The sequence below is a fragment of the Phragmites australis genome, chromosome 4 (genome assembly GCF_958298935.1).
Source record: "Phragmites australis chromosome 4, lpPhrAust1.1, whole genome shotgun sequence".
Classification (NCBI taxonomy): Eukaryota; Viridiplantae; Streptophyta; class Magnoliopsida; order Poales; family Poaceae; genus Phragmites; species Phragmites australis.
The window spans coordinates 30,454,483-30,481,874 of record NC_084924.1 but is presented as its reverse complement, the minus strand read 5'-3'; the positions used below and the strand labels follow the sequence as shown (position 1 = coordinate 30,481,874).

General features: G+C 40.1%; 2 protein-coding genes across 2 annotated transcripts; both read left to right on the top strand.

Moving 5' to 3' along the window:
* Nucleotides 1–1,632: 1,632 nt before the first annotated feature.
* LOC133916065 (peptide methionine sulfoxide reductase B5) lies at nucleotides 1,633–4,587 on the top strand. The gene is made up of 3 exons (XM_062359555.1): nucleotides 1,633–1,899; nucleotides 4,012–4,168; nucleotides 4,256–4,587. Exons 1-3 carry the CDS (start codon nucleotides 1,808–1,810, stop codon nucleotides 4,403–4,405), a joined length of 399 nt encoding a protein of 132 aa, XP_062215539.1. The 5' UTR covers nucleotides 1,633–1,807; the 3' UTR covers nucleotides 4,406–4,587.
* An 18,848-nt stretch (nucleotides 4,588–23,435) lies between these two features.
* On the top strand, nucleotides 23,436–26,477 carry LOC133914719 (protein FAR1-RELATED SEQUENCE 5-like). The gene is made up of 2 exons (XM_062357761.1): nucleotides 23,436–23,573; nucleotides 23,871–26,477. Exons 1-2 carry the CDS (start codon nucleotides 23,436–23,438, stop codon nucleotides 26,475–26,477), a joined length of 2,745 nt encoding a protein of 914 aa, XP_062213745.1.
* Nucleotides 26,478–27,392: the final 915 nt, after the last annotated feature.

The window sequence follows — 27,392 nt, the reverse complement described above, 5'->3', positions numbered from 1 at the left end:
GTTGACAATTTTTAGTTTTTTACACTCGTTTTGTAATAAATGCAATACTAAGAAGCCAATTCATGTCTGGTGCCTTTCAAAGGAAAAATATTGGAGGTAAATATATTGAAGATCCTCAAACTTATTCTGATATATCATTTAGATTCACAAACTCTGAAAATGTATTTTTAAATTATTAATATTGTCAAATTATGTCAATCAAGTTTATACCGGCTCAGAGAGAGTTTTGAAGCTAACGTGGCATGCCACGTAGTGTATGCGTGGAAAAACAGTAAAAAAAAATTACAAAAATTAAGAAAAATCAGAAAAATTAAGAAAAACTAAACAATCATAAAATGGAAAAAATCAATAAAAATAGAAAAATCATAAAATTAAAATATTAAAAATTAAAAAAATTAGAAAACTCAGAAAAATTAGAAAAAATCAGGGTGCGTGAATGTCACAAGATCACATGCAACATTTCCTAGTCTATAACATATTTTACTTTTAAGAAAGAATTAGAATCAAAAGGACCAACGAGTGAGTCTATTACTAACAGACACTATAACATAATATATCACTAGACTACATACAACACATCCTACGTGCTAACAAACAATATATTACTAGAATAGGGAGCAGGAGCGGCGTGGCCATGGGTGAGAGGGCGGCAGGAGCGGGAGCGGGAGCGGGAGCAAGAGAGCCGGCACATGATTGTATCAGGCTATTTTTGACTGACAGACAAATTACTGATGTTGCTCTGAATGGTATGGTAGGTAATTTTAACAATATTATCACAATTACAAAAATATTCAATTACGTGGATTGATGGATTAAATTTATATACTATCTCTCACCTCCACGTAGTATGAACCACTGTAAAAGAGCTATATTTTCTTCACTCATCTTTACTTTATATGTAACCAGTGGTCACAGTTTACGAATTACTTTCTCATTCTTGTTCTATTTAAAGTAAAATAGACTCATTCGTTAGATATGGTCTAGTGACATATTACGCTATGTTGCCTATTAGCAATAGACTTACTCGTTGGTTTTTTCTATTTTAATTGCTTCCTAAAAGTAAAATATGTTATAGGATATGACGTGTTGCATATGGTCTAGTGACATATTTATACGTCTTAATTTTTTTCTAATTTTTCTAATTATTTTTTAGTTTTCTATTATTTTTTATGTTTAAAAAACCTGATTTTTTCTTGATTTTCCTAATTTTTTCTATTTTCCTGATTGTGTTCTATTTTCCTGATTTTTTTAATATTTTCTTGATTTTTCCTATTTTTTGATTTTTAGTTTTTCTTAATTTTCTTGAGTTTTTTATTTTTTTCGTACCACCTTTGTCACCTAGGCATCACGCGGTATACCATGGCTTTACCACGTAGGTATCACACGACATACTATGTCAGCGTTAAAACTTTTTCAAAGTTAGTATAGATCTGATTCACACGGTTTGACAATATTAATAATCTAAAATATATTTTCAAAGTTTATAAACCTAAATAATATATCTGGATAAGTTAGAAGACCGTTAATGCATTTATGCAAAAAAATCTTGCAACACAACAATTCTAAGTACGTCTTCTTTTTTATATATCTAGGAAGCTGTTATGAGTATCGGCGGCTCATCGGTGCCAGTAGCGAAGATGCTGTGCGGCCTCGTGGGCTTACCAACTCCATAAAATGTCGTTGCTGCCTCCTCGACGGCTCCATCGTCACATCCTCTCTCACTCTGCCTCCTCTCCTCTCCTCCTCTTTGCCAGGGCATTGGTGCCTCCTGTGCCTTCCTCGGATCGCTCCCGTGGCTGCCGCGGCGATGGCGTCTGGGGTCAAGGCGAGGAGCGAGGAGGAGTGGCGCGCCGTCCTCTCCCCCGAGCAGTTCCGCATCCTCCGCCTCAAGGGCACCGAGTGAGTAGTACTTCCTCCCCGTCCTCCCCTATCTACCATCGCGTAATTCGTCTGTACCCGAGGAATCTATCGGGCCAAGATCTGCGACGAAACACGGTGTTTAGTGACTGTCATGCTGTGATTTGATCTGTGCCTGTGCATGATAGTCTTTTTTTTGGGTCCCCTTTATTCTTCTTGGGCGTGGATGGATTGGATTCTTGTGCGTTTCTTGGCATGTAGGATGTCTCATGCTAGTGAGCGTTGAAGATGTTGAGGCCGTGGTTACTGATTAGTTTAGATTACTGAATTTTGAACCGGTCCTGGAGTTACCGACGAGTGATTCAGGCTCCCTGTTCCAGCTCTTGTTCGTCTACTTCAATATGGATCATGAAAATACTTCTTGGATTCTCGTCTAAAACCATTCCAAGTTGGCTTTTTTTAGGACGACTTCTCGAAGTTGACTTCTGATAATCCTATACTATTTAGGAACCTGGAGCTAAAAAAAGGGTCCCAACTTGTTGCAGAGTTGCCACTTGCCTTAATATATCCTGTAAGTTTTGATCATAATGCTGATTTTATTTCTTAACATGTGCCCTCTTGCACGCAGTTGAGTCTCTGGGTTTAGATAAAAATAAGAATCATGTTCTGTCCAAATCTAAATATAAAGTCATGGTATCAGTCTGCGAACAATGCGACTCATGAACTTTTCCCCCTCAAATTAAAGCAAGATTTCACAGAGTGTGCGGTTCTAATCACGGGTTACAGATGAAACAGTAGACAGGGGTGCATTGACATGTATCAGGAGTACAAATAACTCTAGCCACTCTGTTAACATATGGATTTGGGCACTTCTAGTTATCGAACTGTAAAAGTACTATGATTTGAAAAGAGTCTAAGAAACTCTGTTGCTAAAACTGCTTTGTTTTGGCTCTACATACTTGTAACAGCTTCAAGTTTCTCTATTGTAGAGAATGTGCGAATAGCACGGTAGTAAGACCTCTAGGTGTGAGGCTATCAACCAGGGCAACCAGGGCTCAAACCCTAGTTCTCGCAAAAAAAAGGCTCCTCGCTGCGTGTTTCCCGTGGTCGTGGCGCGGTGGCTTAGTGATAACGTGCGGGTTGTAGCTGGCTTTTGGGACCTTTTCTCGACCTTAATGCAATGCCTTCGGGGTGTCTTTCCCCTTGGGTCGAGTTTTTTCTCTCTCTTGCAAAGTATTCCTGTCGTGTCAAAGAAAAGGGAAAATATGGAATTCATTCTGGAATTAGGATCCACTATAAATTATATAACTAAATTGGATATTAATGGATGAGATAGTGCATATATACCTTTTTAAAGAACCAAAGTATGCTATGTTTTCTGGCACTACTTTCAGTTATGGTGCTAGGGTCTAGGCCTCATGTTATTTGGACCTCATTTGGTTGGACCAGAACAGTACCTTATTCCTGCTCATCTATATCTCAATTAGTTCAACTTACACGCTCATGCTCAACCAAACAGTACCTTATTCCTGTGGGAGTTAGTCTCTAGTAGTCCAGATAACATGCCAAGCAAGTGACACTCCAAAAACGAGATGGCTGCCTGTCATGGAACTCAGTTATATTGGAAGTAGAAGTTAAGCTGTCATCAGCATTCCTCAGCAGGGTTGGTGTACAGTCTAATTGTCTACTGTAATTTGCAAATCCATGAGCCAGTCAGCTATAATTGGAATCATTCTTATGGGTGAAATCATATCACAGTTTGATTGGGCATTACCAACTTTAGACATTCAGGATTGAAATTTGCATAAATTTCAAATGCTATGCTGCTTTGCGAGCTGTGACCACTGTCGCATGAGGCCAATAGGGAGTAATGAAGTGTGTGTCTGGATTACTAAAGCGAATCAATACCTAAGTAATTGACTTGTTGATTCAATTCTGATGCTTTATCAAGCTGCTCATAGTATGTTTAGTCATGGCAATACGGTGTTAAAGGATAAACTAAATGTGCAGTTGTACAAAAGACATGTTAACAACTCAAGTATCATATTGGTTGGCTTGAAACACGAATATCTTGTTTGTCATTTAGATTTTTCTGAGAATGATCCAAGCATACTAAAGCACTTGTCCTCAAGCAAAGCACACATTCATGTTCAGGTTACCCGGAACAGGTGAGTACAACAAATTCTACAGTGATGGGGTTTATAACTGCGCTGGCTGTGGAACTCCCCTGTACAAGTCCACCACGAAATTCGATTCTGGTTGCGGCTGGCCAGCGTTCTTTGAGGGGCTTCCAGGAGCCATAAACCGAACAGTATGCCTCAATAGCCATTTGCTGTCTGTCTCGTATGCCCCCTTTCTTTTAATTGATATGCTGATCACTCATATTTCATCGTTTTAGCCGGATCCTGATGGTAGGAGGGTAGAGATCACATGTGCAGCTTGTGGCGGGCATTTGGGCCATGTTTTCAAGGGAGAAGGATTCAGGACACCCACCGATGAGCGCCACTGCGTGAACAGTGTTTCGATCAAGTTTACTCCTGGCTCCTAAATCATCTTCTCTGGATGAAAATTCGCATGTCTGGAAGCAGCACAAAATAATGAAGATCCTGCCAGCATCTAGATACCGCTTACTTAACATGTGCGTGTGTTCCCTTTTACTTTGGCTGTGACTTGTTACTTCCAATGCCGGGAATGGTAACTGAATCTGTTTCATAAAAAGTTAGTACTGTATGTGATCTGTAATCAACATAATGTTTCAATCCCCCCCCCCCCCCCTCTGAAAGATCACAATTAATACCCAAAAAGTTGACTCAGTTAAAAGTTTGCGATTGTTACTCGGTGGGGGGCTGTTTTGTTTGTTGCACATATGAGCCTTACGAAAGATTTGGTAACACCAAAACGTGAGCGTTACCAAAGGAAGCGGCTATACAACAACAGGGTGTTTTAGGGGCTTCTAATACCTGATTTTTTAGCCATCAAATTTTAAGATCTACACTCAAATTGGATCTAACTTTGTACTAACCAAAAATCAGATTTTATTGGGGCTCTAACATGAAAGATAAATGACACTTGCATTAGATCAATATGATTTTGGTGATTAATATCAACATAGTCAATAAGACTACTATTGTTGATTAGTATGCAAGGTTTAGTCTTGTAGATTCTATGTGATGAACTTGAGGTTCTAAATATCTCAAAGTAGTCAACATTAAGGTCCAATAAGAGCTTCACGAAGATATAAAAACCGATTGTTTAGACAATATATCATGGTATTGATACTATTACATGTGCAGATAGTTTTGTTTTTCTATCATACTATCAAAAGGAAGACTAAGACATCAAGGAAAAGAAGCCACAAGGATTGAGACTTAAGATAGATTGAATTGGATAAGTCTCCTCTAGAAAACAGGAGGTTATCGTATCATATGTGGGGTCACCGTAACATGCAGTGGTGGATAGATAGAAAACAACAAAGTTTCTAGAGTCACTGTACATAAGGTGGGGTCACCATATCATACGATGGGCACTGTACCGTGAGACAGAGAGTTTGTCAACTGGTTGTGCTATTTACATTCTGCACTTATTTATTGCATTGATTACTTTCCACATTTACCTTTCTTAGAATTGCCTTGTGTAGTTTGTAGGATTGAAATTTAGGGTGCAAAATTTTGTTGCATTAGAATAGCCTCACTAGATAAATCTTGAGCACATTTAGATAGAAATTGAGTTAGGTTTATCTTATTGAATTAAGCCATTTAGTTTTTAGAATCCCTAATTCACTCCCTCTTAGGGCATCACCACTCCTTACAATTGGTATTAGATCCTATGGCTCACATTTGGATGTTTTAGGCTTCATCACCTCGTGAGAAAGTGATGTTCGGGGGACAGGTTGGATATTGGTAGAGCTCCTTACTTTGATGCCACTAATTTCCCCTATTGGAAGGTCCTTGTGTCATATTGAGGCAAAAGGAGGGTGGTAAATGTTGGCATCAACCTCTTGCGTAGGCCTAACAATCCTACAAAGCCGACAAAGAAGAGTTGCAATTCAATGCTATTTCTAGAAGTATTTTATTCTCATGTCTTAGTATTGATGTTTTTAATCATGTTTATAGTCTCATCAATACTCATGATATTTGAATTACACTCATTGAAATTCATGATGGTACAAAATATGTGCATGAAGAAAAATATCATCTTGTCATGTCTAAATTAAGTTATTTTGTTATGCTCTCTCATAAAAATACTAATGTTATGTACTCACGTTTAAATATTATTATTAATGAGCTCAATGGCATAGACTTGACACAAATGGGAGATTAAGATGTAGCGAGAAAGACTCTTCAAGTTCTACTTTGACCAAAATATGACAATATTGTCACCATCCTTCACAACTGTGAATATTTGAATGACATGACTCCCACAAGGGTTCTTATGGAGCTCATGGCATATGAGCTTTACATGAAAGAAGGACCTTCTTCATCAAGCAACAAGAGTCTTTCTCTTTCAAGCAAGCAAGAAAAAAGGAATATGATGAAGAAGAAAGAAGAGTCAAACTCATCATCATCAAGAAGAAGAAGAAGAAGTAGCAGATTCAAGTGAAGATGAAATTTAATCCTAAAGTTCTTGAGATCATCGGGAAGTTGGACAAAAACTTGAAAACAATCTACTCCAAAGACATCCCAGTGAAAATTAAAGATGTCACACACACATGAGGAGAGAACAGAGGAAGAAGAAGTGTCCTCGATTTAAATAAAGAGAGCACTCCATTGAGTATTGTCCATATCCTGCCAAGATGAAGGAGGACAAGCTTAGTAAAGAAAAGGAAAAGAGTAGGAAAGGGAGAGGAAATACACCCACAAGCATTGGCTAATTGGTGGATGTGAAGGATAATGAACTTCAAGTTCAACCTCAAGCGATGATGATGAAGCAATCTTTAGCAAGAGATTGGCTACTCTCACCATTGAGGAATCAATTCCTCCACCACTTTCATCATCATCATCATCGCACATGTGCTTATGGCTAAAGGTAAAATTGAAAACTAACTATGAGTAGTATAAAACTACCTTTTACAATACATATACGAATCCCTGGGCTACCCTAGATATTCAGAACATACAATCATAATTAGGAAGGGAATCCCCAGACGTGTGGAAACCTTCAGTGGGTGCCAAGATATCCCTTAAACAAGCAAGTCTATCCCTAATTGTAAGGATGACATAATCCTACTTGAAAAGGAGTCTAGATGCTACATGGCAACCCCCATATATATGGAGCGGAGGAACCCTACAGTGGAGGACAAGTAATACAAGCCATTTGCATCTGCAATCACAACCACAATTGCGATCTACATCGGCAACTCAGCAAGACTATGCACAAGGAGCATTTGAGGCTAGCCATGACCCTCCTTGTATTATGTCTCGAAGAGCAATACAAGAACACATGACATAAGGTTATTTTCCTCCAGGAGGCTTGAACCTGTATAGAATCTCTGTCTTTGGTGCTTGATTCGGCAAGAGGGAGTATTCCCTACATTCATCATGTATTTGTAAGATCGGTGGTTTACTAATCGTCGATAGTTGGCACCATCTATGACGATCATTGCCAACGACGTTGAATCATCGCCATTTGCCTTATCACTGACTCCACCTAAAACCATGTCGAAATCTGGCTACTTGAATGACAAAGATCCGTAGGAGAACCTCTCTGATGACGAGTCCAACGATGATGTAAGTCATTTCATTGACAAGTGTGCCACGACTTACATTATCGAGCTTGACTCACCCGATGACCAGGACATTCGCGTGAACAATGTATGCCGCAAGTCGGGATCCTCCCCCACGACTTTTGACAACTCTGGTTGTCAATGAAACATCCTGGAGATATCCTTTGATAATAGGTGCATGATGGATATAGACTCCTCTTCTAGCATAGTGTATCTCCGAGAAGTTTTCTCCATCGGGGATGAAAGCAGTGCTCGGTCCGACCCGAATGATAACTCAGCGGACCCACAAACTCCCGTTGATCTGGCCGAGGGAGATAAGACTCAATCCCTACATAGGACAACGCCCTGCGACCAGGTCTAATGCCCTGTTGCAAATTCAGATCTTTCTACCCCATAACACCAGCAAGGTGCTAGATGCTTTAGATCTGGGGCTACTCAAAGGCTCTTGGGTGTCCAGGACCTACTCCGACAGCCTCCCACGGTAGATCTTATTACCCGCGAGGGAATGAAATGGCTCGGTGAAGTTGAGGACATCGTCCGACATGCACAGGCACATGCCGAATCCTCTCATTAAACGACAGCTGATAACAACTCTACTCAAGGGAAGATCCGCGCCAACTCTACTCGTGAGGGGTCAGATCCAGAAAGACGTAATCCCTGAAATTAGATTGTCCGAGAAGGCAACCAATCTCAACGTCATCACAAGACCTCGCCGATCCAAAACCATCCCATCTGGGACATGCGCGATGTCATCAACGAGCGAAAATGCTCATGGACCCTCACAAATAGTCACCCTCTCCATGACAACACAACTAGAGGTCATCCCAGCACCGTAGTCATTCAAGTCGAGGTTGCGGCCGGTCTTTGACCCATGCGATTAGGGCGCCCATGGCTACTCAGGGTGTCAGGCTTTCTCGCCCGAGCTCAGGAGAGTCAAGTGGCTGGCCTGGTTCAGAATTTGGTCCATAGAGAAGTACAACGAAACCACCAATCCCAATGAGTTCCTCCAAATTTACACTACTACTATCCAAGCGGCTAGTGGGGATGAGAAGGTCATGGCCAACTACCTTCCCACTGTCCTTTAGGGTCTGGCTAGGACCTGGCTAACCTACAACCAGGGATGATCTACTCGTGGGAGCAGCTCTATGACTTGTTCTAGGCAAACTTCCAAGGAATGTATGTTCAGCTCGGCAAGAAGAACGACCTTTTTGGCTTTTTGGGATGGAGAAGGAAATCCTATGCGAGTTCATTCTGTGCTTTAGCAACACCCAGAACACCATCACTGAGGTAAATGATACTGACGTTATCCAGGCATTTACCTGAGGTGTCAGGAGCCACCAGTGTGTTGAAGATGTCACCATAGCTGACCCTTAGATGATCCAAGATTTGATGGACATTGCCGACAAGACAACCATTGCCAAGGAGGCACTCCTATAAATCAAAGAAAGGGATCAGAACATGTAACAACCTCAACCCAGACTCGTTGGTGGCTCGACAAAAAACAAGTGCAAGAAAAAGCCCTCCAAATGAGGCAATAGGAAGAAGCCCAAGACAGACAAAGTCATGGCAGACCTTCCCGATAAGCGTTCTAACAAGCATTCCATATCATCCTGTGGCAACGGTAAGCAATTGACCACCGGTGAGCATTCTAGCAAGCCCTGGTGTGACATACACTAGTCTGACGACCACAGTCCCAAGCAGTGCCACGCCTTCTGAAAGCGGTCAAGGCCAAGGTCGAGAAGAGCTAGGGGAAAGCTCCACAGGTTGCGAGTCAGAGCATGGACTCCAGTTCAGACTGTTTACCTTTCTAGAGAGAGACAAGAGCTGTCGACCACATGTTCAGGGGCTTGGCTTGCTACGAGTCCAAGAGGCATTCCATGATGGTGGCCTAGGAAGTATTATTTGCCATACCCAAGAATTGCCAAGTGGTCCAGTAGTCAAACATTGAGATCTCCTTTGACCAAGATGACTGTGTTGAGAACTTTGTCAGGCTCGGCTGCTTCCCAATAGTGGTCGAGCCCGTTATCAATAAATGAAAGGTTACCTGAGTGCTCATGGATAGAGGGAATTCCGTGAACATCCTCTTCACAAGCATGATCGATGCGATGTAGATCTCTCGGTCTGCTATCAAGCCGGTGACTCAAGCCTTCCACGGCATAGTAACCGGATCCTCGGCAACACTGATTGACCAGAACACACTTCCTGTCACCTTTGGGAAGCAGGACAATTTCTAAATGAAAAAGATTCGATTTGACATGGTTGATTTCATGACAGTATACATCGCCATCTTAGGACAAGCAACTATAGCCAAGTTCATGGCTACCACGCACTATGCTTACTAGTGCATGAAGATTCTAGGACCTGAGGGAGCCATTATTGTTCGTGGTTGCACCAAGGTAGGCCTACATGCGACAAGCGGATCCTAGACATAGCAGCAGAACATCAACCTGACAAGGAGACCAAGAACTCAAGGTCCAAAGTAGCTGTGAAATCTCACGGTGATGTAAAGACCATTCCTTTGAACCCAGCGGAGCCATCCAAGATCGTTCGGATAGGCTCCACCCTAAACCAGAAATAGGAACTTGAGCTCATCACCTTTCTCTGGGCAAATGCCGACATGTTCACATGGCAACAGTCCAACATACCTGGTATATTTAGGGAGGTGATTGAGCGTAGGTTGGCTGTCTGGCCGAATGCCAAACAGAAGCTCCAGTGGTTTGGTCTCGACCGAAAAGCAGCAATCAAGGCAGAAATCGAGAGGCTCTTGAAGGAAGGATTCATCAGAGAGGTGGAGCACCCCTAGTGGCTAACCCAGTCATGGTTAAAAATTCAAACAACAAGTGATGCATGTATGTGGACTTCATAGATCTCAAAAAAGCCTGCCCAAAAGATGTCTTTCCCTTGCCCTAAATATACTAGATAGTTGACTCCACCTCCAGGCGCAACTATCTAAGCCTTCTCGATGCCTACTCTTGTTACCACCAGATTAGCATGTTTCCTGAGGATGGGGAGAAGACCTCCTTCATAACCACTTTTGGGGTATTTTGTTATGTAAATATGCCTTTCAAATTAAAAAGTGCCAGCGCTACGTATCATTGCGATATGCAATTAATTCTTCATGACCAAATTGGTCAAAATGTCAAAGCCTATGTCGATGACCTTTTCATCAAATCCAAAAGGAAGGAATACCTTATCTTCGACCAACAAGAAATCTTCGACAATCTATGCAAGCATCGGGTCATGCTAAATCCATAGAAGTACGCATTTGGCGTCGACACGGGAAAGATACTCTAATTCCTGGTGTCACACTGGGGAATCAAGGTCAATTCTAAAAATATCAAGGCCATCGAAGAAATACATACCCTAAAGTATTACTAGAAGTTCAAAAGCTAACCGGGTGCATGACAGAACTCAGTCATTTTATCTCCCAATTCGGAGACAGCGGCTTCCCTTTTTCAAGCTCTAGCGCCAACACGATGGGTTCGAGGGTTCGGAAGAGGTAGAAAAGGTGTTCCAGAATCTCAAAAGGTATCTTTTGTCCTCCCTTGCTAGTTGTTATATATGTATTCACCGACTTTGTTGCCGAATGGACAAAACTTGAGCAACCCTAAGGCGCCCATGATGACATGGTCGATGTATGGACTCTCTACTTTGATGGGTCATTGATGATCAAAGGCTCAGGAGCTGGGATAATACTGATCTCTTCAACTAGAGGAAGACTGCAATACGCTTTGTAGATAGACTTTCTGGCCACAAACAACATGGCTGAGTATGAAAGTTTTCTCATAGGTCTTTGTGCAGCTTCTGCGCTTGGTATCTGCCGTCTTCTTATGAAATGGGATTCACAACTGGTGGTGAAGCAAGTTAGCAAGGAGTATTAAACTGTAGGATCAATTACACTCTAGTATGACAATCAGAGGGGGGGGCGGTGAATGATTGTGGAAACCAAATTCAAAGATTAATTCACCCAAATAAAAAGCAGACTTAAACTCGATATTCCACTTGAGACAGATTGCATATGCTCTAGTAAAAATAATGTAGAGTAAGATCCGATGGTCTAATTTCCCTCAAAATTGGTCAGCTGAAATTAGATTCAAATACGAAACAATTCAAACAAGAATCAAGTCAGTCGGATATGTGGATTAAGAATTATATCTAATCAAAGTAGACTGTACCACACAAAATCGAGTAGATCAACACCTAGTCGATAATGAAAAAAAGCTACTCGAGATTAAATCAAAGCTACTCGAAATTTTCTCATATCAAACATTAGATATTATAGAAATATTTTGGATGGATTAAACCAAGATGAAACTCGATAAAAACACAAAAATAATTGAAAACTAAAACCAATCACGTAGAATATAAACAGAGAGAAATTTCGAATGAGCAACTCATCAACTGACAAAACTTGATTTTTATTGCATAGATTAGTTTACAAGAAACCTCTCCAAAACATCCAACAAAGATTTTCACAAAATCCTAAAATAGCTCTTACTAGGGTTTCTCTATTTTTCTCTCTACTGCGTTGTCTACCCAATACAATAGAGCTCTCTATTTATTGGATAGCCACACACACAAATATGACCTAATCGAACTACAACTCCAAGTCGTATTTAACCTGGTCTCTATCCTCCTCTAATCACAAGAGGACAAACAACTTACGCTAATTAGCCAACAACTCTCACATAATCATGCACGTAACATCTCAAATGCAGACATGCATGTACGTAACCCCCTCAGAATCCATCTCTAACACTAACTCCTGTCTCAAGTCCAACCACCACACGACTCCCTCGTGCTTTCTCTAACTCAAACACGAATTAGTCTTCACGTCCCCTCACAACCAGATTGCCTCCTGCGTCCATCGTGAAACCTTGTCTCTATATGCATTATTCTCTCAGCTTGAACGTCTCGCATGACATCCTCAATCACCATGACCTTAGTTCCTCCTGAACCTAGTCGTCGAACCTCAGTTCCTCCCTGAACTTAGTTCGCCGATCCATCATCAACCATGTTCACCTTCGAGCAACACATACACATGAATCAAACAACAAACGAGTCCGAGCACAAGTCCTCCCCGACTTGACTCGAGATCAATTCACACAACACTACTCATACAAGTATATTGCATCATCTCTACGCTAACACCAGTGTATAAGCATATCTAAGCAACATCTTAGCAACTCATGAACATTATCCTAATGTCATTTTACTAAATCACTTTATCTTGCCAATTTCATCATTCAAACCAAATCTTCATCTCATGATATCATAATCTCCCCCTTGATGAAAACATTGGCAACCCTCATGTAAACATTGGAAACCTCTTAACATACATGATTTGATTTTAAAATCAAAGCAAAGTGAAATCAAAGATCAACAAAAAAATTCAACACGGAAAATCTCTCCCCTTTGAGAAAAAAAACAAGAAACAATTCTCCTGAAATGAGCAACTCTCTCCCCCTTTGGTAATGATTTCATCATAAATTCAAAAGGAGAGAATGAATTCTTTTTGTTGTTTTTATCATTATAAGAATCATAGATCAACCACATATATAACAAATAATTGACCAACTTACACTATCATGAATATCTACACCAACCTGTCTACACATGTAAAAATATAGTGTGAGTACAACTTATCAAGTATAATTAATGATTTATTTGTAAGGCATGGTCTTGCAATCTCAACTACTCTAATCCACAATTTATATGCTATAAAAAAATATGGATACCAAAAGTATATCATTATTTTGATTAAAAAATATAGCAAGATGTCAATTATGCTGTCAAGAACTTCTCATATTCTTTTGCAAGGAATTATATACACCATCAACCTTATTCTATCTAACCATGCCAAGCATATGCAAAAAATACAACCAGAAGCTTAAGACAATGATTACGGTCGCACATGACTTCTTCTAAGTTCATATCAAAGTGCAATAATAAGTCTCGTAAAGAAGAAGTGCGATAGTGCATACTTCCTTTATCTTTTACATATCATCTATTATTCAACACTTATTCATTTATTTGAGTTTTTCACATATAGCATTTTTTTTTATCAAAGATCAAAGCAATCAAGAGAGTTCAACCATGAAAAGATTTAATTCAAGTTGTCATTCGATTTAGAAAGTCATGACAAAAACTACAGCTTACATATATAGATATGAAGCTGCAAAAACTCTCATGTAGCAAAATATTAGCTTTAAAAGTCATATATGTATCAGGTATGATGCCCATCATATTTCATGGTTTTCTCAACTTTAAACTCTGACAAGCTCCAAGATATAAGAACTCATACTCAAAACAATCCCACATGATGAATAACACCAAGTTATCCTAGAAGAAAAGCAAAATGAGAAGAATCCAATGGTTTTGTGAAAATGTCTACTAATTGGTGTTCAGTATCCACGAGGAGAAGTTCAATGTTCCCTTTTTCCACATTGTCTCTAATAAAAGGAAACTTGGTGTCAATGTGTTTTGTCCAAGAATGTCAATGTTACACATGGTTTTTAGCAATATTTATAGCACTAGTGTTATCAAAAAAAAGTGAAACACTCTCTAAATTAACCCCATAATCTTTAATTGTAATAACTATCTAAAGAGTTTGTGAACAATAACTAACAAAAGCTACATATTCATATTCAACAGTAGATTATGCAACAGATGATTGTTTCCTAGATGACTATGCAACAATAGAATTATGCAAGAAATGACATGTACCAAATGTACTTTTTTATCAATTCTACAGCCTCCAAAATCAGCATCAGAAAAAGCTCTTAAGCTAATAGATGAAGAAGCAGAAAGCCAAATGCTAAAAGTCTTGAGTGGCATGTAGATACTTGAGAATCCATTTGACTACTTGTCGATGTGAAGCACGTGGGGAAGCTTGAAATTGTGCACACAAGCATACGACAAATTGTATATCTGGCTTTGAAGTGGAGAGATATAAAAGTGATCCAATCATGCTTCTATATTTTTTTCATCAATTGGCTCACCATCTTCATCAGGATCAAGTGTCGTCATCGCTCCAATGGGTGTCATGATCGGATTGCTATTTTTCATCTCAAAATATTGTAGCAGGTCTCGTATATACTTACCTTGATGAACAAAAGTACTTTCTTTGGTTTGTTTGACTTGAAAACCCAAAAAATACGTTAGTTCACCCATCATACTCATCTCAAATTCCCTGCTCATCATTTCTAAAAACTGGGACACCAAAGCATGAGAAGACACCAAAGATTATATCATCTACATAAATTTAAACAAATAGTCGATCATTACCATGCTTGAGCACAAACAACGTCTTGTCACTTTTCCCATTACAAAACCCTTTTCAAGCAGGAAAGTTTTTAACCTATCATACAAAACTCTAGGGGCTTGTTTTAAACCATACAAAGCTTTAGACAGCTTGTATACATGATCTAGATACTTATGATTTTCAAAATCAGGTGGTTGCTTAACATAAATATCCTCATTAATATAGCCATTCAGAAAAGAGCTCTTGACATCTATTTGATATAATCTAAAGCCTTTAGATGTAACAGAAGCTAAAAGAATTCTAATGGCTTCTAGTCTAGCAACTGGAGCAAAAATTTTCTCAAAATCTATCCCTTCTACATGTGTAAAACCCTAAGCTACAAGTTGTCGAGGATTTGATCCTGACAATATGTCCGGAAATAACAGGGTTCCCTTTGTGGATCAAAGATTGAACATGAAGCGAGGCACGCATAACATATACAGGTTCAGGTCTCCGGTTAGAGTAATACCCTATGTTCTGTGTGGATGATTATGTGTATGTGTTCACTCGAGTACAAGCAATGCGGCTAACCTATTACAAGGAGTAGATCAAATCTAGTCTAACCTAGGGCTAAAGTTGCCGAGTTCCTCCTGTGCTAAGGTCTTGATGCCTGCCTCCAATAACTGAGAGAAAGAGAGCCTCCTCTCGGGGGTCTGGGTCCTTTCTTATATAGGGGTGATATACCACCTCATATCCAGTCGTAGTCGATAGAGAGTCATTTTCCTTATCATCCAAGTAGATAGATCTGTCCTAGATACTAGTCTTCTCGAGTGGGGTAAGCAATCGAGACCTTCCTAGTATACACCTTCTGGATTCCAAGCGTATCAGGTCCCACGGATTAGGTTTCATAATATCCGGAGTAGTTAAGTATGCTCACGGCATACCCCATTCGTATATGGTATACTTCTTATGCGTATATACCCTATAATAAGATATTTGATAGTAGCCTCCTAACTCTACTCAGCAGGGAAGATTTCTACAAGCACCTACTCGAGTATTGCCAAGTCCAAGCCTGATCGAGTAAGATAGATCAAACTAACAGTTGAAAGAATCAAATAAGAAGAAGCTCTGTTCCAAGTATCGAGTGGAAACACTTTTTGGGTCAAGCGCCTTGCTGTATCCGCACTCGAGACTCAATAAGGGCCAGTCTAGTATCGACTTCTCGACATCCGTCTCTGAGTAGAGTTAAAAAACCTTCTGAAATTTGAAACAATGGGTATAGGCACATTAAATGCAGATAGATGGGCGTCCAGAGATTTTTGAGTCTCATCTTGATGCAAGCTAGGCCTATTTAATTATCGGAGGGGAGAACTTCATTGTCATTGTATTAGTCTCGTTGCCTCCTGTGCAGACTCGCCCTTCGAACTCATCCACCATTGCTCGCATTCTACTCAAAGACTTCATCTTTGACTTTGGATCTTATGGTGGAAACTCCTGATTGGGCGACTTTGCCTTTAGGGGTGCTTGACACTATCTCCAACAAACTACGGCATCTAGAAGATTTCGCCTTCTTCTGTTGTGTCTACACCTCATGGTGTTAGGTGTGTAAGACGACGGAATTTGCTCCTTGGATCCTGAAGGGACCATTCGTGCATAAGGATGGCTTGGTAGAGGTCCATTACTTGGGACGTGAAGCAATTTTTGACCTTCATTTTCAAGGTTTATCAGTAACAACTGGGAGATGATTGGGGCCTCTAACGGGCTCTTGATTGTCATCAAGCGAGGGCATCCGATCAAAGGTAGGGTAATTAACGTAGTGACCGGATGGTTCTGTAATCTCCCATCGCTTTCCTATGATGTGTTCTAGGTGAACCTGGAGGGGTTCTGATGAGCCCCTCCTTAGGATATGATCAATATCGTCAATAATCCTAAAATCATACAAGGTCCAATTACAAGAGCACATGCATGACAATTAGACCACCAAGTGAACTCGTTCCTTGCTGTTCATGCTTCCTTGGATGGATTACTACTAAATTCTTGTGATGTTTTGTTGCTTAGGAACATGGGGAAAGCACCACAACCTTACCCAGACATCACTCCTCGAAAGTCAAGTCTACTCGGACTCGAGACTAAACTCAAGTCGTGGTCGTGGTCGAGTTGCAGGATAGCACGTCAGTAAAACAAGTATAATTTTCTCATACGAAGTCCGTTTTAGGCAATCTTGGACATTCTAGAAAGCTTACGATGAGCCCTTTCCAATGGATAAGAGCTCAACCAAATATTCCTTATAGTTTAGACAGAGTCAAAAAACTAAGGTGCTGTGCCACCGTTTCGGACCCTGTTGGGTTTTGTAATCATATCGGGGTCGAAGTCCAGGTTGTGCACGCCTCTTTCCATGGTTGCACAACCCTAGCTCGACCTCCTCACGTCCCTCCTATATATACACAGTAGCCATCATAGTTTAGGCTCGGGTTTAGTTTAGATTATTCTTTTTTAGATAGTTTCGTTGTTTATCGGTTTGTTGAACCTCAACTCGAGTACTTCATTGATAATTAGAAATATTCAGATTGCATCTACCTGTTCTTGCTTGTGTTCTTGATTCTCTTGCAGGAAAAGCCTTCTTGGCAAGATCAACCGCGTCTTGGCATGGTTGATAACCACGGAGTGGTGTAGAGGTTGCGAGCGTTCTCGCTCTATTCTATTCAAAGCCTTTGGATCATCAACGTCGAAGCTTCACCAATCGACCTATCATATTACCTTTCGGAAGATCGCACATCAAGTGGTATCAGAGCCTCGGTTGCTCGTTAGGTAATCACAATTATCCCCCTTTTTTCATCGTTTTCCATTACCTAGAGTCCAGAAAATTACCCCACAAAAATATTAAGATCTTAGTTTTTCCGCTGTCCAAACCACTTTGTGCCTTCGTAATTTTATTTTCAATATTCGCGTTGTTGAGTTTGAGTCTATCGTTAGTGTCTTTGTTGCTGGTTGAGTCATCGTGATCTAGTTTCTAGTATCGAGTCTTGCTATTTAGTTGTCGTGTATCTCGGTCTGGCCTTGTTTTCTATACCCGAGATTGTGTATCTACTCGAGTTCGACCACTAGTCGAGTCGACCATCAAGTCGTGTTCGACCACTAGTCGCTTTAACCATCTACTCGAGTTCGACCACTAGTCAAGTTGACCATCAAGTCGTGTTCGACTACTAGTCGCTTTAACCATCTACTCGAGTTCGACCACTAGTCGAGTCGACCATCAACTCGTGTTCAACTACTGGTCGAGTCGACACTCTACTCGGATCGACCACTAGTCGCTTCGACCACCCACTCGGGGTCCCGACCAGTCATTCCGACCACCCACTCGGGGTCCGACCAGGCACTCCGACCACCCATTCGGGATCCCGACCAGCCACTCCAACCACCCACTCGGAGACCCGTCCAGTAACTCCGACCACCTAGTCGAAATCACCCACCTTCTCTGATCCAACCATCCTTTCGAGCACCTAGTTGGATTCAACTACCCACTCGTTTTCGCCTCCACAACCTAGTCGGAGTCTGTCTATTCTGGTTGCTCTCGAACACCCTACGTACTCATCATATCGAGTCTTGCCCGACAAAGTTCTAGTATCACTCGATAGCCCAAACAGATGTAGCCAAAGTTCAGAGAGAGAGAGAGAGTATATGTTTATTACATTTATACCCCTGCTCTCCAAAAACATTTGTGACCCATTACCTCACTGGTCCGAGAAAAGGCAATAGAAGAGTTTTTTGAGTTGTGTCACATTCGCAAAAAAAAAAAGAAGAGAAAAGAAAAGCAAGCAAGAAGTAAAGAGTGCAAAAAAAAAAAGAAAAAGAAAACAAAGAGTGCAAAAGAGAGAGAGAGAGAATTCAAAAAAAAGGAAAATCAATTTGCTTTGCAAATTTTGTTCCATTGTGCTTGTGTTTGTTATAGTTTTTGGTTTGCTTGAGCTAGTTTTAGGAACGTATTCGAGCTAGCAACTATGACGAGTACTGTGGAATTTTATTCAGCTTTGCTAATCTGATTTCAATTATTGTCATTCCTTGCTACTAAATATTGCCTGTCCAAGCTACACCTTCTCTCGATAAGAACAGTTTCTCCCCTTGCAACTAGCTCACTCGCACCCAATAAGGTATCACGAACCAGCTACCGGTTGTGCCAATTGTGGTGATTGGTAATAGCGTGGTAAGACGCTTGAGGGTGTGTGACTCCACCTCCACCACCCAGTAGTCGATAGGGATAATTTATCTTTTGTTGTTTTCTATCTTCGACTGACCATGGCAAGTGAAGCATCGGATGCGACAGAGTGTGTTTTGAGAGAAGAACTCACAATGTTGTTGGATGATCATCGACAAACTATTAATGACGACATTGACAAGAAGCTTGCGGGAATCAATACCGCATTGCAATGACTCAATGAAAGCATTGCAATGCTTAATACACACTTTGATCGATTGTTTAATTCCCCATCGAACAATGGTTGAGTGGATCCTCATGGTGCAGCCTATGAACAAGAGGAGTCTGTCGCGGATGATGAAATTTTGAGACAAGAACGTGACGCCTTATGATGAATGATAAAGGAACCGATTGAACTTCAACTGTTAAGGTATGAGAGGTAATAATTTTCAGCAACATAACCCACGTATTAATGATCATCCATTTAATAAGGTTAAGTTTACCATACCATCTTTTGCGGGTGCTTATGATGTTGAAAAATATTTAGATTGGGAGATGATGGTTGAATAGAAGTTTAATGCTCATTTAGTTCCTGAAGTGCATAGAGTTAGGCAAGCCACTAGTGAATTTAAAGAGTTTGCAATTATCTGGTGGAATAGAGTATGCATCGATGGATTAGCGCCTACCACATGGAATGATTTAAAGGTTGCTATACGTAACATATTTGTTCCACCTAGTTTTAAACGTGATTTGTGTAAGAAATTGCAGCGCTTAAACTAAGGTGATAGATCCGTAAAAGAATATTACCAGGAGCTACAAATTAGTATGTTGCATTGTGATATTATTGAGGATGAAGAGGCTATAATTGCATGTTTTATGGAGGGTTAAAGTGTGAAATTCAGGACATAGTTGATTAAAAAAAATATAATAGTGTTTCTAGATTGTTCCAACTTGTATGTTTGGCAGAAAAAGAATTGCAGGGACGACAACAGAGGCCAAGGAGCAATTTTGAAAGCACGATCACTTCAAAATCAACACTGGGACAAGTCAAAATAACCCCACATTCAGCTACACAGTCTGCTACCCCCTTTTTGAATAAGACGTGTTCAACAGTACCTCCGACATCATCGCACGCTCCCTTGGTAAGCAAATCTGTAAGTGTGCAGGGTCCAGCTAAGAGCTCTTCTTCGTTTACTTCTACAAGCCGATCGACCGGGATTGTATGCCACCGATGCAAGGGAATGGGCCACGTCATGAAGGATTTCCCAAGTCGGTGAGCGTATATTGTAATAGAAGACGGTGGATATGTAAGTGCTAGTGATGTTCAGGATGAATATGCTCTTGCAGCTAACCATGCATGTGATAAGGATGGTCATGAGACGGATATTGACCATGAGGAAGTGTTCGATGCCACTCCCACAAAGGATTATCAGACCCTCATTGTGCAGCGAGTGTTAAACACTTAAATAGAGCAAGCGGAACAGTTACAACACCACAATTTATTTCAGATATTCCTCATAGTCAAGTATTATCGTGTTCGAGTCATTATTGATGGAGAAAGATGCAACAACTTGGTAAGTTCAGATATGATCAAAAAGTTTGCCTTACCGACAAGAAACCATCATCACCCTTATCATATTATTATAAATTTGGATCCAGATCTTTTTATGAATACACATGGACAAATAGAGTCATTATGGTACCCTTTTTTGTAAAATATTCACTGAGACGATTATACCACATTCGCCTTGATTACTTTAGAGAAAATTTATTATATGCTATCAGAATTCATCTCAAATTGACGATTTACCATTGATAAAGTTTATTTTTATTGCGTGCCACTGTCAATCTAAAAAACTTCCACTCCATATTATTATCGTGATGTTACCGTGAACTACCTTGTCAGACATTATCAAAATTTTAATCATGCTCTCGGTGGAAACAGAACCCAAACCCCAAACTCGACCGACCCTCCGTCCATCGAAGAAACATAACCCCATAGCAACTCTGAGCTCCAAACCTCACCATGGCTAAACCCTAACCCCCCAAATCAAGATGGCCATGGTAAGGACAACATGAGCAACACGAGCAGCGACGGGGCGACATCAGCGGCGCAGACGGTAGGGGCGACATCGGTGGGGAGATGGCACCTGCAGCGAAGGGGTCTGAGACAAAGTCGGTGGCTGTGACGTGAATCTGTTGCAGGCGATGTAAATTTTTGCGAATGTGGATCTAGATCTAACGGCATTAGTCTGCCGCATCTCATTGTTCTATCAGTAACACATTGCTGCTAGTGTTTTTTTTACGAGTCTTGATTCTTCAAGTAACTAGCGGTCGACCTGCCGGCTCAAGGATAAATCCCTTGATCCATTTTATTACTTCTGGAAGAGCCCAGTGTAATCCTGTGCTGTTTGGTTTGTTTCTTGATTGTATATCAGCGGTTCGGTTAGATCTCAAAAATGTGAAGTTGGAAGCAGACTGAATAAGATGGCGTGTTCATAGATGATGTCGATCTTGCTCCAGAGGGTTTGTTTAAAGAAAAAAAAGGCCGCATAGAGTGTATCGTCCTGTGGCCAAATAGTTGGAGCCTTGCATTACATTCAATGAGATTCTTGCCAGGTAACGCAGGTTTTTTTGTGCTGATGCTTGCTGCTATAGCTGGTATTATGAACCTGGTGAAGTAGTTCATGAGTATCTGGTGTTTATCTTCTTTCTTGTTTCAGTAAGAGAACCATTTATGAGTTGATATATTTGAGTTGTATCTAATGAACTTATATTCAGTTTTGTATTTTCTGAATTATTTGGAACCATTTTATTGCTGCCATGTTTGAGCTGAATTATTTGTGCCAATAGACATGTAGTTGATTGGGTGGAATTTTCAGTGGTACGGCGTGAAATTTTATAAACCACAAAAACAAAGGGTACAATATATTTTTCATATGGCTAAACGGAGCTCAAACAGACGGGAAGCAACGCCGATAGTATGAACTGAAAAATCTACCATTTTAATAAGGGTGTGGCTAACGCCTGCACGTGCGTCCGTTTGCATGTACGTCCGCACACTCCCTATTAGGAAATCAATCCTGATTAGTATGCTTCCTAATCAGGCCACGTTCTCAAAGCCCGAACCAGCATGAATCGGGCACGAGCTCCACCGGCGCGCTTCGTCTCAGTTCCCCGGGCCCACCGTGGTCTCCCACCCCAGCACGCCTTCAGCCTTCCCAATCCCCACACGCCTCCTCCCTGGAGCAAGTGGCGGAGGAGATCTGTAGCTTCCAGATCGCCATTGCCGCACAGGAAGAAAAGCAAATAGGTATGCATTTGCCCATCTGATTGGCCATCTGATTGCTTTTTTTTTTGCAGAAAAAAGAGCCCTTAATGTTGATTAAATGCAGATCTAAACATAACTAGCTAATAAATGCATAACTCAGAAGAGACAGAAAAATTGCCTATAGATCAACATTAAAAATCTGTTTCCCTAACAACACAGCACATTAATACTGTAGATCTGTTTTTCAAATCTGAACATCAAGTCAAATTGTCCTAAATCATATGCATGACAGATTAACATGCAAGTTTTCACAGCACATAGCACTGTACTTTGAACTACATATTTCTCACCATATATCTACACATATTTGCATACCTAACCTCAGCTGCGCATAGCACTGTACTTTGAACTACATGAGAAAGCAAATGCACAGATCACGTAATATAGTTTTGCACGATTTTGCTTGATCCCAAATGAGTATATTCTTTTTCTTGCATAATGCATATACAACAAGCATTGCAGTGGCTATTTTGAGTACCTGCATTGCAAATAGAGAAAAATAAGTGTGTGTGAGCAAGTAACTTTGCAATGTACCTACTTAATTGCCAAACATGCTTATCAGTCCAAACCCACTTAAGTAGCCTAACTTGATCACCAGATTTGCCTTGACAGTAAGTGCAAGAAGCAGCAGACAAGTTCCAAAAAGTTGGAGTATGTTGGTGGTCCATTTTAGTTTGTCTAGGGCAGTACCAGTAGGGGATAGATGAGCAGATAAAAGAAAGAACCTACTCCACATTTAATAAGCTGAACAGTTAATGAAACAGGCTAAATCTCTGGTGCTTCGTCAGATATATAATAAGATGAACAAAGTAGATTTGCCTCAGAGATACCACAGGTGTGCATTCATAGATCGCGTAGCAATATCTAGGAGTAAGAAAACACATTAGATTTAATTTGGACACTAGAATTACCTTACTATTGGCTGTTGATTTGCATGAGACACAAAAGAGCTCCCTGAAAAAACAAAAAACAATGCAGAATTCAATATTTCTGTAGCATCTCGCTCCCACACAAATGCACAAATGTCATTCAATTCTGGTTTTTTGTTTCATGTCCATGCAGAAATCAGAAAAAAAAGAAGTGATACAGGATGGATTTGAATGAACTACCCCCTGATGTTGACTTTGATTTCATTTTTGGAGCTAACATAGATACGTCTACAAACAATCCAACCTTTTGCACTCAGGTGGATCCTGTGGAGCAGCAATGTGCTCCGAGCGTTTCAGAGGTTAGAATGCTGCTTGAAGATAGACTTATCCTATGCACTTATTCAACTCATTGCATGTATTCTTATGCAACTCATTCCATATATGCTTATGTAATATGTGCTTCTGCATACTATTACATTTTGCTTGTACCTTTTGAAAATATGCTTCTGCAAAGGAGAAAATATGGTTATACAACGCAAAATTGTGCTTCTTGTTCATTACATATATACTTATGCAACTCATTCCATATATACTATTATATTTTGCTTGTACCTTTTGAAAATATGCTTCTACATACTATTAAACTTTGCACTCAGGTGGATCCTGTTGACCAGCAAGATGCTCCTAGCGTTTCAGAGGTTAGGTTGTCATTAGAAGAGACACACTTAGAAGAAATTCAGCAAGTTGTTCATAACACAGAATTGGCTGGTGGTCAATCTGGTACGGAAGGTCTTTTTTCAGAAGCTGTTGAGGCAGAAGTGTGGTCTACACCTCAAGGGCCACACGATGGAATGACATTCAGCACTCTATTAGAAGCAAAAGAGTACTACAATTCATATGCTAAAAGAATTGGCTTCTCAATCAGGACCAACACATCACGCAGATCAGCATTTACAAAAGAGGTAGAAAAGGTGCAATTTGTTTGCAACAAAGAAGGTAAAGGGAAGAAAAGTAAATCTGAAGAACAAATTGATGAGCTTATATATGATTCTGATGATGATTCTAATTCTGATCAAGAGGGGGGTGCTGAGATGCCAGTAGAAGGAGAAGAAGACAGGAAGCATAACAAAAATAGTGCTGGCATCAAAAGGAAGAGGGAAAAAATGAAGTGTACACAATGCAAAGCAAGAATGGTTGTAAAACTCATTGGTGCTAGGTGGCATGTGATTTATTTCATATCTGAGCACAATCATGCACTCATTACCAAGCCTTCACTGACAAAATTCCTTAGGTCACATAAAAAAATTCCTAAAGAAGATAAAGCCTTTATCTCTTTGTTGCATGGCTGCAACTTAAAAACTAGGCGTGTTATGCAGCTAATGTCTGAATTCTATGGATCTAGGCAACTAGTACCATATGAAGATAAAGATGTGCACAACTTCCGCTCAACACTTCGTACAACTGAAAAGTATAAAGATATGCAAGAAACGCTGGAGTATTTTGAAGAATTGAAGCAACATGACCCAAAAATTTTTTACAAGTTTAAGTTGGATGATGATTACAGGCTTCGGAACCTATTCTGGATAGATGGTGCAGCAAGGAGGGCGTATGAAACATATCATGACTGTGTGTCTTTTGATACAACTTATATGACAAACATGTATGATATGCCCTTTGCACCCTTCATTGGGATAAACAGACATGGTCAATCATTCCAGCTAGGTTGTGCGTTCCTAAGAGATGAAAAGACACCAAGTTTTGTCTGGCTTTTTCAAACATTCTTGGAAGCGATGAAAGAGAAAGTTCCGTTGAATATTATTACTGATCAAGATGGTGCTATGAGAAGTGCAATTGAACATGTGTTCCCACTTGCAAATCATAGGAACTGTCGATGGCACATAATGAATAAAGCAGCGGGTACTGTAGGTCCTTTACTTAAGGAAGATAAAGAGTTGGAGGACGAATTCAAGGACTGTATAAACTACAGTGTCATGCCAGAAGAGTTTGAGGCAAAGTGGCAAGCTATGATTCAAAAGCATGGCTTGCAGGACAACAAGCATTTTGGGCATTTGTATAGCATCCGACAGAGTTTTGTGCCAGCGTACTATATGCATTGCTTCTTCCCGTTCCTCCAATCGACGCAAAGAAGTGAAGGTTTTAACGCAGTGTTGAAGTTGTATGTCAGCCCAAACTTATCAATACTGGACTTTGTCAAGCAATACCAGAAGATTCAAGATAAGTGTCTTGTTGCTCAAGATGGGCAGGACTTCAGAACCGATGATAAGACTCGAAACACGTGGTCGAAGAACCCTATTGAGAAGCATGCCTCAACTGTGTATACGAAGAACATATTCTACAGATTCTCAAAAGAATTTGAAAAGATCGAAGAGTATTTTGTGCAGCATATAGGTGACTACCAGTTCCGGCTTGTGCCAAATGACAAGTTTGTTGATGGCTATGGCACTAGGTCATATAATGTGATAGCAGTAGAAGAAGAAGAAAGCTACTATTGCGAGTGCAGCAAGTTTGATAGGGATGGCATAATTTGCTGTCACATCATCAAGGTTATGAGCAGATTTGGTGTCAAGAAGCTGCCTGACCGATACATAATGGAAAGGTGGAAGCAACAGGAAATGACTGTTGGCACAAATGCTAATGCAAATCTTCAAGCTGATGTTGGAACTAGTGGTATGCCTTTGCTGAACCAAAAGACAATAAGATTCAACAATCTTGCCTCCACGCTCACAAAGTTTGCTCGCGAGGGATCAAACTCAGAAGATGCTTATGAAATTGTTACAAGGCACATTGGAATGATGCGATCTGAACTTGAAGATCTAAAGAAGAAGAAGAAGAAAAGGACACGGTGTAATGAGATATCAGCTAATACTGCTGCTGGTGCTCTCAATAATCCCAGCACTCCTCATGCTACAAATGCACATATGAGTGCACCTTCTGCACCTTTAACTACTGCAACTTCAGTTGCTGCATCCACAACTGCTATGTCTAGTCATACTGGACTTGGGACTATTGGAACAAATCTACAGGATCCTACCATTCCTAGTAATTCAGGAAAAGTAAAGAATCCTCCAAGATCAGTTGTCAAAGGGAGAAAAAAGTCGAAAAGGCTATCTAATGGAATGAATGCACAACCAAAGAGGAGGAACCAATGCAGCATTTGCCACTCTGATAAGCACACAGCTCCCAAGTGTCCGAACAAAATAGAAAAAAGAGTTCCAAATGCAGAAATGCAGCTATTCACATAGCAGCTTGTAGAGATATATACATCAGAATATTAATTTAATTTAATTATGTAATGAACGATGTGTTGCTTTTATTGAACCAAAGTGATTGATGTAGTATACTTCATATTTGAATATCAGGTTGCTTCTCTGTTTTTTGAAAAAAAATATGCTTCTACATACTATTACATATTGCTTTTACATTTTGTAAATATGCTTCTACATTTTGTAAGCATATCTGAAAACTACTTTTACTTGAACGAGCATGAAGCTACAAACAACATTCAATCAAAACATATAGGCAAAAATCATGTCACAGGGGAAAGTATTCAAAAACATTTTGTGAGTAAAAACTGCAGATGGATAGACAAAAAGAGAATTGTCATACCACCCTAAAAAGTTACCAAATAATGCACATAGGGAGTACAAGTTACAGAATTTTTGCTTCTTGTTCATTGCATATATGCTTATGCAACTCGTGAAAATGCTTGCACGTCGAATTGAATGAAATAAAAACTAGGAGATTGTAGCAGGTACCTATTCTATTTTTAGCTTGCGCTTCCAATTCACATTATTTTCAGGGTGGTTGAGCCATTTGTATGTCAGCAACTTACAAATATTTGGCATATATTCTTCCTTGAATGTAGGTAGGACTCGACCGTCCCAATATTCACAATGCATAAGCATATGGAATCCACAATCTTGGTTGGGGAAAAAAAGCAAATGAATTTGCAATTTGAACAGACAAGAGTAAAATGAAAATAAGATGGAGACATGAGTGATATTATCAACTTACTCATTGGTTTGCAAAGGGACCTGAATGTCTATTACTTCATAGGTGTCTATTTCCTTCTTTGTGTCTGGGTAGAATATTTTCCAACACTCCTTGATTCGTGATACAAGGTTGGCATAGCAACTTGCTAGCTTTTCATCATTTAG

Excerpts from the sequence above, each read along its gene's own strand:
- LOC133916065 (XM_062359555.1), top strand. The coding sequence starts at position 1,808 with ATGGCGTCTGGGGTCAAGGCGAGGAGCGAGGAGGAGTGGCGCGCCGTC. Across the intron at positions 1,900-4,011 it reads CTCCGCCTCAAGGGCACCGA|GTTACCCGGAACAGGTGAGT; the intron begins GTGAGTAGTACT and ends ATTCATGTTCAG. Across the intron at positions 4,169-4,255 it reads CAGGAGCCATAAACCGAACA|CCGGATCCTGATGGTAGGAG; the intron begins GTATGCCTCAAT and ends TCATCGTTTTAG.
- LOC133914719 (XM_062357761.1), top strand. The coding sequence starts at position 23,436 with ATGGATTTGAATGAACTACCCCCTGATGTTGACTTTGATTTCATTTTT. Across the intron at positions 23,574-23,870 it reads GTGCTCCGAGCGTTTCAGAG|GTGGATCCTGTTGACCAGCA; the intron begins GTTAGAATGCTG and ends CTTTGCACTCAG.